This window comes from Dreissena polymorpha, chromosome 2, assembly GCF_020536995.1.
Source record: "Dreissena polymorpha isolate Duluth1 chromosome 2, UMN_Dpol_1.0, whole genome shotgun sequence".
Taxonomy (NCBI): Eukaryota; Metazoa; Mollusca; class Bivalvia; order Myida; family Dreissenidae; genus Dreissena; species Dreissena polymorpha.
In genome coordinates, this window is record NC_068356.1 from 73,366,550 (window position 1) to 73,386,821 (window position 20,272).

At 35.1% G+C, this 20,272-nt stretch overlaps 2 protein-coding genes across 2 annotated transcripts in view; one reads left to right on the forward strand and one right to left on the reverse strand.

The window, feature by feature from the left end:
* Nucleotides 1–429: 429 nt before the first annotated feature.
* Nucleotides 430–10,545, forward strand: LOC127867596 (uncharacterized). Its single transcript, XM_052408874.1, has 5 exons — nucleotides 430–2,128; nucleotides 4,249–4,386; nucleotides 5,396–5,563; nucleotides 8,334–8,477; nucleotides 9,232–10,545. The coding sequence occupies exons 1-5, from the start codon at nucleotides 775–777 to the stop codon at nucleotides 9,966–9,968; spliced, it is 2,541 nt and encodes an 846-aa protein (XP_052264834.1). The 5' UTR covers nucleotides 430–774; the 3' UTR covers nucleotides 9,969–10,545.
* Nucleotides 10,546–10,824: 279 nt separating this feature from the next.
* Nucleotides 10,825–20,272, reverse strand: part of LOC127869814 (interleukin-1 receptor accessory protein-like) — a 13,981-nt gene continuing 4,533 nt past the window's right edge. Inside the window, exons 4-6 of the mRNA XM_052412472.1 lie at nucleotides 19,544–19,687; nucleotides 18,608–18,934; nucleotides 10,825–10,874 (exon numbers count right to left, since the gene is read on the reverse strand). Coding sequence (XP_052268432.1) covers nucleotides 10,825–10,874; nucleotides 18,608–18,934; nucleotides 19,544–19,687 — 521 coding nt within the window. The remainder of the gene's footprint in view (nucleotides 10,875–18,607; nucleotides 18,935–19,543; nucleotides 19,688–20,272) is intronic.

Below are 20,272 nucleotides of genomic sequence, written 5' to 3' on the forward strand. Positions count from 1 at the left end.
CGACGTAAATAAAGACGTTAACGCTCTAATGACGTTGTATGCTGCATGTAAATTATCTATAATAACCACATTGTCTCGAAATAAAACACTTGTCCCTTGTGCTATTTTATCTAGATTTCGGATTACGAATTCAAAATGGAATGACTTTAAACGTTTTGAAACGATTAATTATTAATTTTGTAACAGTTACAATTGATTTTTTTGTTGTTTCTTGGTGTCCAATTTTCTAACTAAGAGAATGTTTCGCTTGAACTATTGTGTTGAGGAAATAAAGCGTCATAAACTGAAAAGGTCGCATTCTTTATGCATAGCGTTAATGGTGTGACAGTTGTTTTAATAAAATCCGCACTTTAGTGGTGGCGTTCATTTCAGTTAATGTCAACTTAATCGGATTGTAAACGAAATGCAGAACAGAAAAAAGAAGTTTTATTGTGTTTTGGATTATAATATGAAAAAGTAGTGTTTTCGTGGTGTTTGATTTAGTTCCTCTAAGGACCAACAACAATAGCAGCAAGAGATACGGTGGCGATGGATAACTGCCTTTTGTGGATTATGAGTAACAATTTGAAAAAGGGCTGAGTAGTAGGAAGACTTTATTATCATAAACTGTTATTGAAGATGAAGCGATATTGACTTTTCAAGGGGACTTTTTTAGTGTGTTTGTTCCTTTTCTTTAATCTCAACACTAGTACACGAATCTATAAGCTGCCATCGCTTAGTGTGTGGATGATTTCAATAATGGTCGATAACATACCTATACAAATATTTTAGCGCATGATTCCGAAAACTGATACAGACATAATGTTGAAACTTCTTATTACTTTTCGGATGTTTTCTTTGATCACTTTTGTATCGCCGGAAGTGAGTCTCAATTGCACGTCTTACCCGTGCAATTCTTCATCATCTTCGACTATGTCATTTGGACCAAGTCCAACAGCTACTTATTTGATGCCAACTGAATCAAACTTTGAAACACAGCTTTCTGTAGCAATGACACCTGACACAGTTACAGATGTAACCAAAGCACCTCATTCACACCATTCAGTGACTGGATTAGTTATACCCAGTAAATCAAAATCGCTAAAGGAAGCGATTGTACCCAGCGAACAAAGTTCAACCATTGTAATTACAGAAATAACTGATACCAGTGCACCAAATTCACGTAATCCTGAGCGAGAAATAGCTTCAACTAGTAAATCTTATTCTGTTACTGCAATATCTGAAACAAGTGAACCTAATTATTCGACCGAAATATCTGGATACAGTAAACAAAATACTACAATAATCTTTGAAACATCTAGTGAACATAAATCAATAGAAGAACGCATATTAAGAAGCGATCAAGGCTCAACAAATGAAACAAATCTAACAAGTAAAACTTATACAACAACGGACCCGAACTTAGAAGGGCAACGTATTATAGAACAATTTTCTAAAATGCTATATAACAACACCGAATTACAAACAATTGCAAACCAGCATAGAGCAGTATCTGATTTAACTGCATTAAAAGGATCAGCTTCAGTGAACTCATCGTCAGATGTTTTAGTACAACACGGACCTTCTCTAAAACTTAAACCAACTTTATTATCAGAGGGTAATCTAGCCGACCAAGAGAGAAAACTAGAAGTTAAACCGAAGGTCGATGACACTATAGTTAATAGTTCAATACTCAAGGACGTTTTTTCATCAAAGTCATTTAACACGTCCAACAAACCTAACTTTACTAGCAATGCATTGATGCACACATTCCATGACAAGAAAGTAAAGTCATCTTTGGATGACGTGCTGGAACAAATGAAGAAACTCAAGAAACAGTTTAAGAAGGAAACACCGGTTCAGGTATCTAACGTAACGTGGCAACTATTTCTGCCTCCAACCAAGCGCCCCATTGAACACCCTTTAAGCAAGGCTGTTATTACTTCCGAAATGCAATCTAATAATGGAGTTACATCTTTTCCTGAGGGCCTAGATCCGCGCTACAATGCGTGTTCTGCACAGACACCAATGAAAGAACGGCAATGTGGGCCACATGTTTGCGTATTCGGCACGTGTAAACAGGAAGTGGTGAACCACGGTACCTGGCAGGGGACTAAGATCGTGTGTGAATGTGATATAGGGGCAAGAGGTAAATCGAAAATGGCATAAACTAGTTCTACCTACAACAACAACTACTAATACTTCTACTTATATACTATTACTACTACTACTTCTACTACTACTACTACTACTACTACTACTTCTACTACTACTACTACTACTACTACTACTACTACTACTACTACTACTACTACTACTACTACTTCTACTACTACTACTACTACTACTACTACTACTTCTACTACTACTACTGCTACTACTACTACTACTACTACTACTACTACTACTACTACTACTACTACTACTACTACTACTACTACTAACTACTACAACTACTACTAACTACTACTACTACTACTACTACTACTACTACTACTACTACTACTACTACTACTACTACTACTACTACTACTACAACTACTACTACTACTACTACTACTACTACTACTACTACTACTACTACTACTACTACTTCTACTATCATCACTACTTCTACTATCATCATCATCATCATCATCATCATTATTATCATCATCATTATCACTCCACCATCATCATCCCCAGCACCACCACCATCATCATCATCGTCATGAAAGAAGCCATTCCGTTATGTATATGACGTTTGTTGCATTATGTTCGGTGTATGTATTTAGCGTTTTATTTTTTACAAAAATATCTACTAATCAAGTACTAGTAATATACGGTCGTTTACTAAAATAGACATTAGCTACATGTATTCGATGACCGAAAACATATTCGCCAGTGACTACCTACACGATAATACACAAACACGCGTTGAGTTACATTAACATCTCATTAAGAATGGTATTCTCTAATTGCGCTTGGCATTTAACGTCAAATCAAAGTGACAACCATGCGTCAGTGACAAAATATCACTTCCGCTGATCCTTTTTAAAAAGTTTTTACAAGCGTTTTGTCTTTCCTTGTAAATGTTTATGAATAAAAATTGATTCTTCTATAAAAAGAAAATCATGAATGAACATGCTATAATTAATATCATTAAATGAAAGATTATATCGTTGCAAACAAAAATCGATACCGAACAGCCGTATAGATGGTCTACTAAACGCACAAGTAATGCTGTTTTTTTTCTTCTATCATTCTATAATTGCAATGATATGAAATCTATATTATGACAACAGTTATTATATTGTGATTTTTTCATGTAAAATAACACCATTCGTGGTCGTTTTAGTTATTATTTGCAATTCATACTATCTCCGTTTTTAAATAAGTGCTATAGATATTTTAAGATACGAATTATCACTGCAACTGCTTTTGTGGGATTATAAGGACATAGTCATTGAAAAATCCAAAATTGCAGTTCATGATTCGCGCAACGCAAAAACAAGCTTGTAATAAAAACACAATAACACAGATAAAACTGGTCAAATTCGCTTGTCATTGTTAATTTATATTAAACTTCATTACAACAATTGTTTATTCTTTACTATAGCTCTAACGAAGAATGATGTCGCAGTTGGTTAAAACTATGTCTGCTTTCGAGCCGCGTTCTGAGAAAACTGGGCATAATGCATGTGCGTGAAGTGTCGTCCCAGATTAGCCTGTGCAGTCCGCGAAAAATGTCATAAAAGCAGAAAGTGTCGACCCTGATTACCTTGTACGGATTGCACAGGCTGATCTGAGACGACACTTTGCGCGTTATGCATTATGCCCAGTTTTCTCAGAACATGGCTCTTTCTTTCGTCTTATACCGGGACGCGTTTACCAGAAAGGACTGCGTTGAGAGCGGACAGGGAACTCTTATATCGAGCCATTTCCAGCATTGTGAGCAACGTCTAAAATGTTATCATGATTTGTTTTTGGGCCGTGCTCTGTGGAAAAAAGGGTTTAACGCATATGCGTAAAGCGTAGTCCCAGATTAGAATGTGCAGTCCACACAGGCTAATCAGGGACGACACTTTACGCCTAGACTAGATTTTTGCTAAGAAGAAACTGTCTTGAAACGAAAAATATCATTCAAGCGGAAAGTATCGTCTCTGATAAGCCTGTGCGGACTGCACATGCTAATCTGGGACGATACTTTACGCACATGCATTACATCTCTTTTTCACAGAGAACGGCAAATTTATTTCAGTTTGACACTATTTCTAAAACTCCCCATAGGTCTCGACTGCAGTGAGCGTTGTTGTCTAGACTGCGGGGAAAACGGACGCTGTAACCTGCTGAAGAATACCGAGGTATGCGACTGCCGGTCCCGATACGTGGGCGAGAGGTGCGAGACCCGCCTGCCTGACCCAGTCAGTGAGTATGGGTTGCCATGGAAATTCAATTATACTTGTGTATGTGTTTTGTTCTGTATCGCCTGATACTAGTATAGAGCGATTTATGGTAATGGAGTAAATTAAAGCTACACACCTTGAAATGAAATACATGTTGATCAATACATATAGATGCAATTTGAAAGTGTGCACAATTGTCATTAAATCTATAGTAGCAAGTAATTTATTATTTTTATAAATTTCAAAACCGAAAGTAAGATTTCTATACGTATACATCCATTTCGACAAACGCGATTATTTTTAAGTTTTAAAGCGCAAAAAAGACGTATTTCTACCTTGTAACCACCAGATATATTCTCATTGGCATAGATAAAATTAAATCTATAGCCTAGTTAGCAAGTAATTTATTATTTTTTAAACGGCACCGCTTTTTAAACCGAAAGTAGGATTTCTAGCCGTATACGTCCATTTCGACAAACGCTATTATTTTTAAGTTTTAAAGCGCAAAAGAAACAGATTACAACCTTGTATCCACCAGATATATTATAAATGGCATAGATAAAATATGGTTCTTATTTATGCTTAAATTTACTTTGCCATATATTTCATTTCAAGGTGTGTGGCTTTAATGGTATATGTAGTTGTAGAGTTATACGTGCATAAAAATAATGTTGTTTAGTTTCAGATATACCGAAAAAACGAAAACATTCCAAAACGTACATATACGATAAAATAAATAATAAAAGTAATATATAGCTTTGTCATTAACTTCATATTTGCTGCAAGACATTTTTTGTGTATGTAACTGTCCCTTTTTTAATACGTACATGTTTCCCTGTATGTTTGGTCGATGTAATTCTCGACTTGTGTAGTACTAAATTATACCAGATCATAATTTACAATTTTGCATGTTAAGAAATAATAAAGGTTTCAATATTTACTATCGATGCTGAATTTAACTAGCAATTGCATTGTCATTTCGAAGAACAATTTCACTTGTATTTCAACAAGTTCGTATTGTACCGCCGCAGGTGTTGTAGAGAAAGAGAACACGTGGTACATGTGGGTGGTTGGCGCATGCGTTGGAACTTTCGTCGTGCTCCTTATTGGAACAGTCGTCATCCTTTACTACATGTGGAGACACAGAGTTATCCTTGTCATGAAGATTGTGCACTACTTTCAAGCTTATGAGGACGACGGTAAAATGACAAAATATCTTAACCGAATTGTGGGAAATTTGGGCTTAATAAATATGCGTAAAGGTCCCATAACAGCTTGTGCAGTCTGCACAAGCTTTTCCGTGAGTACATTTTTCCACTTTTATAGAATTGTTCGATAGAAGGAAGTCTCTTCACACCGAAAATCAAGTCCAGGCGTAAAGTGTTATCCCTGATAAGCCTTTGCGGAATTCACAGGCTAATCTGGGACGACATTTAACGTACATGCATATAGCCCATTTTCCCAAAACGAGGCTCATTTAATAAGTATCCTAAATCAAAATCCTTAACGGCAACTATTGCATTTATAAGTTACAATTTTCCATATTTGGCCGAATAAAATGCATATAATATTGTAATTAATAAAAAGCAGAGTGATTTATACAGAATGGTACTTGATCATATTGTCTAACGTCAAAAAAATGACAAAGCAAATAGACAGAAATTGCGACAGAGATTCGATGAAGCTTTGGTCGGATACATTCAGAGCTCTGCACGGATGTTGATTAATCTCATCGATGTAATATAGAGTGAACAAATCTGAATTTTTGACAGGGCGTTTCGGTACGGATTAAAAAACAACAACACTTTTTTGAATTTCGTTGATGTATTAACTAAACAATCTGCGCGAGTAATGCATGGGTGATAACTAAAGGAAGTAAACCTGCGTTTGTCAAAGTAGTCTCCCCTAATTTGGAAATCATTACGGTGTTGACTCTGCTTTGAGGTAAAAATAAACATCGTCACTCGGACTGTCATAATAGCGGAAGATGAGAGATTTTTAATAAAAAGACAAATGAAAACAGCGGTTACACTCTCAAAATAGGAATCCCACGCTTAATTTGTTGTTATTCGTTTTATAAATCTATGAGTTCCATGTAGTATTGGTAGTATTCACATCTGCTGATAGTGATATTGTCTTTAAACTAAGATACGATGGTTTTCCGCTAAAAAGAGTGTTATGACCTCTCACGAGGTACAAAACATGCTTTCTATAAAAAAAATCACCACTACGCATGTCCCTTATATTCGTGCCGGTCACAAAGTGGATGTGATATCCGATTTCAAATTGATGGGTCTTGTACTGGTTTTATACAGGCAATTGTGTCTTGTTCATAGAAAACTGGGCTTAATTCATGTGCGTAAAGTGTCGTCCCAGATTAGCCTGTGCAGTCCGCACAGGCTAATCAGGGAAGACACTTTCCGCCTAAACTTGATTTTCGGTAAGGAGGGACTTCCTTGAAACTAAATATAGCATTAAAGCGGAAAATGTCGTCCCTGATTAGCCTGTGTGCACTGCACAGGCTAATCTGGGACGACACTTTACGCACATGAATTAAGCCCAGTTTTCTCAGAACAAGACACAATTAATAAAAAGTAAGCCTTTTCGCCCCTTTGTCACTTGAGCTAGCAAAGCTCAATTAGACCTTCATTGCACTATTTATGTAGCTTATCCACCAATGCTTATTTCCATGGTACTTTTGTGTCGCGGTAACTCGAAAACAATTTCTTATAGACAGCCACACAGATAGACAGACAGACAGACTGGCGGACAGACGGACTGACGGACGGTCAGACAGGACAGACAGACAGACAGACAGACAGACAGACAGACAGACAGACAGACAGACAGACAGACAGACAGACAGACAGACAGACAGACAGACAGACAGACAGACAGACAGACAGACAGACAGACAGACAGACAGACAGACAGACAGACAGACAGACAGACAGACAGACAGACAGACAGACAGACAGACAGACAGACAGACAGACAGACAGGCAGGCAGGCAGGCAGGCAGGCAGGCAGGCAGGCACACAGACAGACAGACAGACAGACAGACAGACAGACAGATTATTTCTGTCGCGTCATTAAGCATATTAACATTTCATAACATAAAATGGTCATTTTAGAGTGATATAAAGTTGCAAACTTAATATACGGCGTGCGAAATTGTACATATTGCTAGTATGTTGAGGTCATTTTCTTATACATCGGCGGGGTTTTGAGGCAACAAGTGGATACATGCCTAGATTTGCGAATATCACATGCTATTGTTAATTAAAGAAAGTTTATTAATTAAATAGAGGGCATATGCTTGTTTTCAGCGAGACAACGAGATCTATGTATCTGTTTTACACATCGGAAGCAGATGTGTTCATCGGCACTCTACCAATCCGTAAATAGTTCTTGAAGATTGAACGCTGTATTTAGAGGACTCAGTGGGATCGTTCTCGCCCGCAGATAAATAGTGTTTTACCCTAAAATGGAGAACCGCACCTTAAACAACTTTTTTATTATTTTGCAGACAACGAGCGGCGTCTCATCTGGGTCTACGCTGTTTGCCAGGCCTTTTTTCTAGACGCTAGGCATAAATGGGTTAAAACTACACCTATAACAATACTGTCTATTTCGCTGACGTTGTTCTTTCACCATCAGTAAAAAGTTCACCTTTCCCTGAACTTGAGCCTCGCTTTGGGATAAAAGAGCTTCATGCATGTGCGTTAATTGTCTCCCAAATTAGCCTATTCAGTCCGCACAGGCTGATCAGGGACGACACGTTTTGCTTTAATGGCATTTTTCGTTTTAAGGAAGTATTTTAGCAAAAAAAAAACAACAAAAAAATTGACGAAAATAGTGGTCCCTGATTAGCCTGTGTGGACTGCACAGTCTTATCTTGGGCGACACTTTACGCACAATTAAACACCGTTTTCTCAGAGTGAGACGAGACTCATTTTTATTTCGCAGACGAGAAGAAATGGGACGCGTTCGTCTCGTACCGGTCCCATCCGACAGAGGATGACTTTGTTCTCAACACGCTCTACCCCAAACTGGAGAAAGAACTCGGGTTCACGCTCTGCCTTCACTTCCGGGACTTCGTGCCAGGAGAAAGTCAGTGATTCACGTTTTATATATTTGCTAAATTGGTCCATAAAACTTAAAACACAATTTTCAGCCATAGTGATATGCGCGTTCTTTAATGCTTAGAAACTCTTTGAAAGTTATGTATGGATTGACTGGCATAACTAAATTGACTAATTTAGATGACGTTTTCATGCATGGGTTGACGTCATACCTGCTTAGTTAGCAATTCGTGTCGTGTGAATAAACTACTGAAACTTAAATTGCCGCATTCTGCGTATTTACGATATGTTTGAATATAAATATGAATCGACAATTTACGTTAACTGTATTTGTCACACTATGGGCATATTACGCTACGTTTGGATATTAATATTCATCTACAAGTTACCACTCTAATGTCAATGTTTTTAAATACATAAAAATACGCTTTTATATAATGTTTCGTTATGGCCTCTATTATTTCATCATCATAAATAAGACATCTAAAGGAAATATAAATAATATGATACGCGTATCGCTAAATTATAACTGGTATCTGTTCGGTTGATACAAGTGTTACATCCAACCACGTCAATTAAACAACGTGTCGTTATTTTAATGAATCCGTGAACAAATAATTCAATCAAAAACTGACTATAATATGTATAGTTATATCTCACACAATATCACAGAATATTGTATTGTTTCTTTTCGAGAGGCACACTGTGACAAAATTTATAGGTTTTTTCCTTTCTTTTTAACTAAATTATAAAACCATAAAAATGTGCATCTTTATTTCCAGCTATCTCTAACAATATCATTAACGCCGTGGATGGTTCTAGAAGGACAATATTGATTCTCACACCACGCTATATCGAGAGCGAGTTCACGAGATTCGAGTATGAGAAGGCCCAACAGGAAATGCTGAAGCGAAAACACCGAATCATCCCGATTGTCCTCGAAGACATTTCCGGCCTTTCGTCCACGATGGACAAGAGCTTGAAAGCTATTATTAGTTCAGTGACGTATTTGGAGTGGCCAATCGAAAGCGAATCCAAGAAAATCGATAAATTCTGGAAGCGGTTACAACTTTCGCTTCCCAAGAAGAAGGTCGCGGATATTGGCATGAGTTTGGATTCAAATGGAACAACTCTAACTGATTTCAGTTCTTCTGTTTCAAACAGTGTCGTTTCTAGCTCCAAGCAATATTTACCGCCTATCAACGAAAGCGACTTCTGCAATTCTGCAAGCACATTCAGATGCGACCAAAAAGACGATACCGGTAAAAACAATGAGGATAATGAAAGTATCTATGAGGAGATATCTGAGATTGACCGAAGTATTTGTGGCCCAATAAAATTTGTTAAAATGTGTGAGGACAAAGATAAAGACACTGTTCAAAACGTGTACAGTCTTATTGAAGATTCGCACAGCGAATATGTTGATATGTCTGACGATCTGTACCTGGAATTCAAACCAGAAGATCAAATAGGTGACTTTGTAAGCGAGATGACTGGATATTTTGAGTGTGACGTATAGTTGCAAGCGACGAATGTGGGTTTTTGGCCCTATGGCAGTCAGTGCATATTATATACATCGCTGTTCAAAATCTTATAGTTACAATTAATTTTTCAGCCTTTAAAAACTAGCGGCCTCGCTAATTAAGAATTTAACATAAAATTAAAAAATAGAGGGCACTTTATAATTCAAAAAGAAATAACGTGTGATACTTGCGCCAGTGGTAAAACAATATTATTTATACACTTAGGAATAAACTGTTTATTGCAACACAGTAAGCTGCTGCATTATATATGTTTACAACATTACTTTTGAAATTTGAAAAATTGTTATCAGTAAGCCAAATACAAATGTTATATTTGTACAAACTATCTTACTCTTACTGGTTAAAGTGTTCACATATAATAAGATTATGTTCGATATATTATCGGTCCTGGTAGATATGTATACACAACATAAATCCATCGCGAATTAATTTAGTACATAAATGCGATAAGCCAATTGTCAAACATACATTATTGGAGATTTATAACCAAATGTATAAGTTGAGTTGTACTATCGTTATAACTGTGCACAATTGTTTTTAATTACATGGAAAATGTTTTGGTATATCAATAAAGCACACTTACAAACCAGTAAATGCAGTATATACAATACATGATAAAACGTCAAAAACTAGTTTAGTTAAAAGTGAAAAGAACCTTGCACAATATATGGTATTAAACGTTCACAATTTTAATATTAGCTAAAAAGTTTGTGTTTCAATGTAAAAGCGAAAATAATTACAATGTTGTGAAAACACAGCGGTCATCTAACATAACGTACGACATTATTCAACAAGAGTTTAGGATTCTTTCTTTCTAAAGTAGCTGTATCCTTAGACATCTTCAAATGGTTTTCCAGATGTGTTATACAGCCTGCAGTTGGCTACAACACAAGAACAGAACGTCAGTTGTTTATGTGTAACATAAATCAAGATTGACCCGTCGTATAATGCAAGCATTACAATAAATGCAATTATATATTGGTCGAAACTGTCAATGAGACTTATTTTATTGAACAGTCAACGAATTGTAAACATGCAAAAACTGCATACTAAAGGAAACGTTAGATTTTAAACATTATAGCGATATATACTGGTAAGAATGCTGCCTTTACATACCATTGACGAGATAACAACAATAAGCTTAACAGGCATATACCCCCGTTCATGGCATATGTGTGGCAAAGTCAATGTCTTATTTAAACGTTCATTTGATAGTCACAAGTTTTCTATGAATTAGTATATTTGTAATATTTCATACTGTGCAATTGATCAATCATTATTATGAGATAGTCAAAAAAAACTATGACGAATTCAATAACCCTCATTTTCAAAATCCATTTTGGGGTCGTACTCAAACGTTTTAACAATGGAACATACCCTCAGTTGTTATATTTTTATTGTATGCGCCGAAATATTGTCTCTTAAACTCAAGGCAAATCCCAAAATAAAAGGAATAAAAATAAATAATACTGAATATAAGTTATCGCAATTTGCTGATGACACATCAATTCTCCTGGATGGCTCTGCAAAATCCCTTAATGAAACCTTTGATGAATTGTCGCTGTTCACAATGTGCTCTGGTTTAAAGGTAAACTTCGACAAAACTAAAGTGGTTTGGATAGGAAAACATAAATTCAGTTCTGATAGTATCGAAACTAGATGGAAGTTACAATGAAACCAACAGACTTTCGATATGCTCGGTTTAACTATTCATATAGATCTTGACAAGATGATCGATATTAACTATACAGAAAAAATTTCGAAAGTTAAAACACTGCTTAAAAACTGGTCCAGAAGAATATTAACTCCTATTGGAAGGATACAAGTGATAAAAACCATTGCTTTGCCAGTTCTTGCCCATTTGTTTGGTTTCATTTCCTAATCCACCACACAACCTGTTGGTGGAGCTTAATGACCTTTTTTTAAACTTCGTGTTGAATGGGAGTTCAAAAAATAACAAAAAATTTCTTATTAAAGAATATTCTGATGGGGGCCTTAATATGATCGACATTTTTTCTTTTATAATTGCCCTGAAGTGCTCTTGGATACGAAGGTTCACCACAGGAAATGGTAAATGGATACATTTAGTAAAAATGACATTAGATACCCAAAAACTTTATAATTGTGGTGTTCACTATCCGGAAAACCTCATACATAAAAAACAATGCCTTCTGGAAAGACACTTTACAGTCCTTTGTCAATTTTCGCAAAGCTGAATCATTTGATATAAAGTACATACTTCAAACCCCAATATTTTATAATCCAGATATAACGATCGGTAATAAGAGTGTTTTCCTAAAAACGTTGTTCGAACATGGTGTAAATTTTAAAGGCGATTTGATTAAAGATCAAGAGGGGTTAGAGTTTTATAGCTATGAAGATCTGTGTAACAAATATAATTTCACTCCAAACCACTTGCATTATACAGGTATTGCTCATGTAGTAACCAAGTACTTAAAAAATATGGTTTGTTCGATAAAACATCTGCTTTAAATAGAATTACAGATTTAAATAATCTTGACTTTGTTAAGCCATGTGTTCCCTTACAAATGATATCCATGTTAAAATATCAAAAAGGTACCCAGCCCATGTATAATATTGTTAAAACAAATGACAATTTACCTATATATATGTCAAAATGGACGAGCATTTTTGGAACTATTGAATTAAAAGACTGGAACCATATTTTTGGAATGCCATTTTCAATAACCAAAGATTCTACACTACAATGGTATCAGTATAGAATTATACACCGAATTATTGGTACCAACTATTTTTTGTATAAAATCAATTATAAAGCATCTGCAGAATGCTCTTTTTGTCACAGTGCGCCAGAAACAATCGAACACATTTTTTGGGAATGTAAATGTGTTAAAATGTTTATTACATAACTGTTTGAAGGTTTTGATGTATTTACTGAACTTATAAATGCACCCTCGTTTATTTTAGGACATTGAAACACAAGTGCTCCTCTTAATCTTACTTTCCTTCTTACTAAAAAAAATATATATAATTGTAAAATGAATGAAAAACTACCAATCGCTGCAAAATCATATTTTTCATTCCAGTATAATAGTTTAAAGGATATGAATGTCTTTTGCAATTTAGATAACAACTTAATAAGTTCAAATTAAGATTAGGGCATTTTGTTAAGGCTGTATCGTTAGAAAAGAATGACTTGCATCGTTCATCTCTATATTGATAAATCCAATATATGTATCCAGTTGTATACCGCTATATTATGTTACCCAAACTATGTAACTACGAACAGTTGTCTACTTTGCAATACTGTAATTTGTACTTTGTGACTTGCAAATATTAACAATATATTCATTCTTCAATTCATGTATATATTTATTGCTGACTGCAAAGTTCATCTGTATATTGATAATTCCAATATATGTATCAAGTTGTATACCGCTATATTATATTACCTTAACTACGCAACTGCAAGCTTTGTGTCTACTTTGCAAAACTGTAAGTAGTACATAGTGACTTACATATATTAACAATATAATTATTTATTCTTCAATTCATGTATACATCTATTGCTGTTCATGAATTAATGGCAATTTGTGTATTTTTCAGCACGTAGTCTTTAGCGCATGTATACAATTCAATATTGTACACTATACATTATGATCTGTTATATATCAGCTTCCTTGATTGTCTGTGACGCTCCGACTGTGCTTGATTTACTCGAGAGGCGTCAACGTCTAATCGACTATATTTAATTGAGCAGATTTAATCTATAACAGTGCTCGATTAGGTCTTACTGGCTGCCCCAAAGCTGTGAATTAGTCATGCGTGAATAACCCCGTGTCAGTATCAATCGATAATGCCGGAGGCTATGTTATACCAAGCGCACTTTTTGCTCGGCAATGTGTACTCCTCCACGATATAATCATTACTTCGGAGACATTTGATGAAAAACTCGATGTTATTCTTGTGGCAATTGTGCTTTGCATGCATTATTCAGTTATATCAAAACATATATTTTTACGCATAATTACTTTTAAATTCACAAACAAATTTATTCTTTATCGTTTTCGTCATTAAGATAATTAGATCTAATTATTGAAATAATTACCGAGACGTATACCAATTTAACAAATACGAATCGCGTATACGATTTAACGTTGCTATGCGCACCTGTCGCTTACATCATTTGACATTTTATCAACATGGCGGACTATACAGAATTAAATTGTGACTCGGCAAAAATGGCAAATAACGTCGTAAACGATCGAACTAACGATGGAGATTATACATTAAGAAGGAATAAATTAAATGTCTGTGATAATCAACGATGCATAAAAATGTTTTAGATAGCAACAACATTATTTATTTATTTGTAATCTACTCGGTGGATGTATGTCACGGAAACGAGTGTTTGCATATTGTTAGCGATCAATTTACTCGCAATGTTATTTTAAACATCTGTCGAGATTATTGTTAGAAAATGGGATAAGACAAACATGGTTTCATTTATATGTTAGTGGATCTGTGTATAATCAGATTCATATGCATATATTGCTTTATTATGTTTGTCGTGCTGTACAGTTTATTGAAACAGCATGGAACTTAAATGTACATTGCAAGGTAAATATATTAATATAAATCATAGTAAGTTAAATACATCTATTACCATTAAATGTGCTTGTTTATATGTTATTTTTTCCACAACTGCTTCTGATGCGATTACATGTTTCCACGTAATTCAGGTATTCAGGGAACGTTTTTGCCCTTTCTTGCCTAAACTGCGCGCTAAAATGCCCTTTTTGAAAGTAATGCGCCATGCCCCTTTGCCCTCCTGGGAAATTATGTACGGTATGGAGGGGGATTGCCTCGACCCCAACATACCTATTGACGAGGCAAATAAATTATATAGAACGGAAAAAAGATCCCCCCCCCCAAAAAAAAAAACAAAAAAAAACAACATACCGTCGGCGTTGAAACATCGATATATATAACAACATTCATAGCGAAGGTTCGGGTCAGTCGTATAACACCAGAGGCAGAACTATTTTTCGCCATTGCGACAGTAATTATTGGCCTTGGTCAAGTTCAATTCGGGGCAATCTTACACGAACTGTTGTTGGGTGTGGTCATGCGGCGATTGGGAATCCCATCTCTGACAAGTTCTGTTGGACATCGAACGTGACCAGGTTCCATTGTAGTGACTTAATTTTTCAGAAGTGTAGCAACGTGTGTCTGGTATTTCTGTAGATCGAACGAATTCTATTTTAGTACATTAACAGCATCTTATTTACAGCACATCATATCTTAAAATAAAGGTATCATACATAAATTTATAACGTGGCTATCTAATATTATCTGATATCCATGACACAAATTCATATGACCTAGGTTTAGCCAAGGTCAATATAATGACTTATGCCAGTGATGTCAGTGATGATTACGGTGCTTATTTGTTCTTCATACTGATGCAGTAATAGAATTGATATTATTATATCCCGGTAGCTTTTGTACGACCGTAGTTCTAGAAAGAGTACCAGCGCCAGCTATTTAAACTAAAATAACGCCATGAAGTACCAGATTTATAGCGTGGGAAACAACAATTTGTTTTATTAAAAATGTATTGTCGTTAGCTTTCAACTGTCTAAACCAATGAAGTTCAATTTTGTATGGGTCATATAATAAACACATATATTTATAAAACGTCCAAATTCTTAGCGTTTCTGTAACAGTTATGTTGATTGTATAAGTTAAAAATTATGTTCATGATAATCACATAATCAAAAATAGTGTATTGTATGTCCTTTTATTTTGGATTTAAAAATGTTGTAAGTATCAATTATAATAAAGAAAATGTACCATTACCAGTTTACGTAATTAATGTCAATGATTTCAATTCCTGAAAATTAACGTAATAGGCTTACGTCCATGAATAAATATCGTTAAATGTTTACTTACAAGTACAACAAACAATTATATATACCTTTCACCAATATTTATACCTGTGGATTTACACAAGAATGCCGCACATTTAGGATTTTCATGGTATTTCATTGCACACATATGACGGTGTTTAGTATAAACTTCTGCTATCACAGATGACCTATCCATTTCGTACAATTGCTGCGCAGTCTAGATCCAACAAACATTGAAGACCTCACGGCATTGGCAAAAATGACAATTATTATTAAAATCTTTTCCTTTTTTAAACAATTCATTTTTGCTAGATATCATATGTCATTGTAATATAATAATTAAATGTGTCGCACGCTAATTGTTGTGTTGTCTTTATGTCAACTAATGGAAACTAAACGCTTAAGTGAAAGGAAATATGTTCAATATTAACTAGGTTTGTATAAGAAACACATATCGCACACGGGATTGAATCCTTACGGATCTAAACATCCGCCGTGGGATTTTATACCACAAACTATGACCGACAAGTATTTATGTCCATTCTAACACCGCCTTAACTAGCTGTTTATCATAAAATGCCTCTTAAATGCTACATACGCGTTCTTACGTAGCGCCGCCTATTATCGTCCACATTACTGTTCCGTCGACATACCGTATAATAACAACGATACTACTTGTAATTAGTTAATTAGATAAGCATCGCCTTTTCATCAAATTAAAAAAAGTTTCCAAGAAATAGTTTGAGGATCTCAAGTTCATGACATGTTCATGTCTGTCAACCTGAAAATCTAATGTCTCATCAGCTAATTGCAGGCTTATGTTCCATAGGACAATGTTCTAGAGGTAAAACGGTAAAACTATCCGGAAAAGAATTTGAAACAATTTTAATCTTTGGTCTTTGAATAATGGCAGATTAATTGCCATAAAACAGTTTCAACATTGGCAAGTTTTTAACGTACAAGTGATAATATCTCACATTAACAAATTATGTTATGATTGAAACTCGATTGATTTTATATTAATATTATTATATACATGTTTTTGCAGGCGAACTGCATTATGAAAGGCTCTGAGCATTATTATCTTGCGAGTACGCAAGGGTTCAAAGAGTTAAAAGGTCTTAAGTTCTTATTAGAAGTACCATGATTAACAAATTCAAATTTTAGGACTGGAATTAAGCTCTCTGAACGTCTTTCTACGAATCGGAAGAAACATGACATTTGTAATTGTCAACATCATTATCAACGTTAAACATATTGAGTATTGATAAATGTACATTAGTTTAAAAGAAAGGGATCCACTAATGGTTAAATCATTAACTTATCCCAAACAATTTAAAACTGACCATGTTTATGGAATATGATGCATATACAATGTAGTATGTCAGAATCGATCCAAAGTCATCAAGTTAACGGATTCATTAAAAAGAATCGCTATCAACACAAAGTTAAATTTCGATACAAGGGCTTAACAAAATTAAATTAACAATTTTGATAAAATATTATTATTAGTATAATAATAATAATAATAATAATAATAATAATAATAATAATAATAATAATAATAATAATAGTAATAATAATAATAATAATAATAATTATTATTATTATTAGTAGTAGTAGTAGTAGTAGTAGTAGTAGTAGTAGTAGTAGTAGTAGTAGTAGTAGTAGTAGTAGCAGTAGTAGTAGTAGTGTAGCAGCAGCAGCAGCAGCAGCAGCAGCAGTAGAAGTAGTAGTAGTAGTAGTAGTAGTAGTAGTAGTAGTAGTAGTAGTAGTAGTAGTAGTAGTAGTAGTAGTAGTAGTAGTAGTAGTAGTAGTAGTAGTAGTAGTAGTAGTAGCAGAAGAAGTATTAGTAATAGTATTCGTATAAGTATTATCATCCCACAATTGTAACCTTTCAAATTGACATTTTTTGTTATAAAAACGGCTTTTTGGAGCATCTTTAAAGTCCTGCTAAAAGCGTTTCAACCAGTTTCAACTGCGTTATGGGCAATGCATAAATATAAATAAACATTTATGAAATAATATTGTAATGTTGGAAAAATAAAAAAAGATGTAATTTTGTAACTGACGTTACGAACACACATCGCGACATACTTACTGTGTAGATTTAATTATAGCATTCAGTTATAATAAATGAGCTGACGTTTTATGTCTGGTATTTCGCCAATAAACTTGTTGTCTCAACATTTTGCGTTTATTGACCATATCATTACACAGATTGGTCACTAGTCACAAAACTAAACGAAACTTTATACTTTTAAACAACTGTTGTTTCAAAGAGTATTATATAACATAAGATTCACCTCTTGGAACTATACATCTTACTTATTTCAACCTTCTGTCCAACTTACAAAGTCATCTACCGAGGTTTTGGCTTGAAATACAGGTACATGTCATAAATCACATCTACATATTTTCTGTCTGGATCTTACGTAAGACTGCCTTCGCAATATCTTAAACTTGGTCCTCGCCAACGCTAACACATTTAATTGGAATACAAATACTTCGGTTTAGCTCAGTAATTTCGTCATAGATAGTTTCGCCGGTCTCGTCGTTGTCAGTAGGTTTATGTCTTTCAGCTTCGCAATTAAATGTGTTTGCATAATTGCCAAAATCGATTTTGTTGATAGGCTGGCAAAACAGTATGGAGCATGGCGAAGTGATGTTTGAACAAGTAGAGCTTAAATCAGTCAAAGATGTCCCATTTGAATCCAAACTCGGCTCAGTGTCTGCGACCTTCTTCTTTGGTAGTGAAAGTTGTAACCGCTTCCAGAATTTATCGATTTTCTTTGAATCGCTTTCCATTGGCCACTCCAAATACGTCACTGCGCTAATTATAGCTTTCAAGCTCTTGTCCATTATGGACGAGAGGCGGGAAATGTCTTCGAGCACGATTGGAATGATTCGGTGTTTCCGCTTCATCATTTCTTGCTGGGCTTTCTCGTACTCGAATCTCGTGAACTCGCTCTCGATATAGCGCGGCGTGAGAATCAAAATCGTCCTTCTAGAGCCATCCACGGCATTGATGATGTTGTTAGAGATAGCTAAAATTAAATGCAAATAAGTTGGTCATTTTGCTAGAGATAGCTTGAAAGAAACCAATGTATGTTACGTGTACATGCCTCTCCGATTGATGGAACGATGACATGCACTTTTCCGTCATTTTGTTTGAAATATTTGGACAGAAAAAAACACATTTTGGTGATTGTGTTCGCAATGGCTGAAAAACACGAACATATGATGATAAAGAAAGCTGGAAAAAAGTTCGTTCGTGATGCATTTAGACATAACTGGAAAGAAAAAACAAAAACATTTATTTTGTAAAATTAGCATGAGTTATGTTTATTTTCATAACACAGGGTTGAAGTTAGAAATGCATCTGACTACGAACGTTTGATGTACACGTGCCATTGCATAACATAAGACGATACCCGATTAACAAATATATGTACATATATGGCAAGTAAGACGTCATCTTAATAAGTCTAATCGTTGATCTATTGTTGCTGTAAATTGTGGTTGAAGTTATATAGGCCAATTAATCGCAAAATGAAACGTAAGGCCAAATAGCTTTATCAGCTTGGATTTTATTTAGATATAATTATTTTATTTTCACAATAAATGCCAATTTCCACAGCCCATGCATGACTCACTTTCTCCGGGTACAAAGTCCCGGAAGTGGAGGCAGAGCGTGAATCCGAGTTCTTTCTCCAGTTTGGGGTAGAGCGTGTTGAGGACAAAGTCTTCCTCTGTCGGGTGGGACCGGTACGAGACGAACGCGTCCCATTTCTTCTGGTCTGTGAAATAGAAAATACAGTGAAAGGCGCACTTTTGCTGTTTACGATAGAAGAACGTCAGTGAATTATAAAATGCTGTCAAAGATGCGGTTTCGAAGATTGTCTCAGACACGTGGAAAATGTAGGAGAGTAAAGCACCCCATTGCTTGAAAATCGATTACTGAAACAGTGAGTGGTCGAGCGCATAGATTCCTGAAGCAGAAACGTTAAGAGTTGCCGTCCGCAAAATGCTAATGTTCTATTTGGCGGGACCATAACGGGTCGAACGCATCCCATTTCTTTTCATCTAAAGAATATTGATAACTGTTAAAAACATATAAGCAGTCACAATTTAAAGGAAAAAATCTAGAATATGAATCAACAGGCATGGAGAACTTCAAATTAATACCAAAACAAACGCAGCAGTTAGTTACAATTTACCCAAATTACGGCGGACTTATTTGATTATATAGATTTAAAAAAATTAGCTCTCTCCCTTCTTTGCTGGCAAAAATGTTCAGGACTAATGATCTAGTGAAACTTATTAAAGATTTTCCGAAGCTCCATGGATCAAAGAAAGTTACACCCATTCGAAAGTCTGTAATA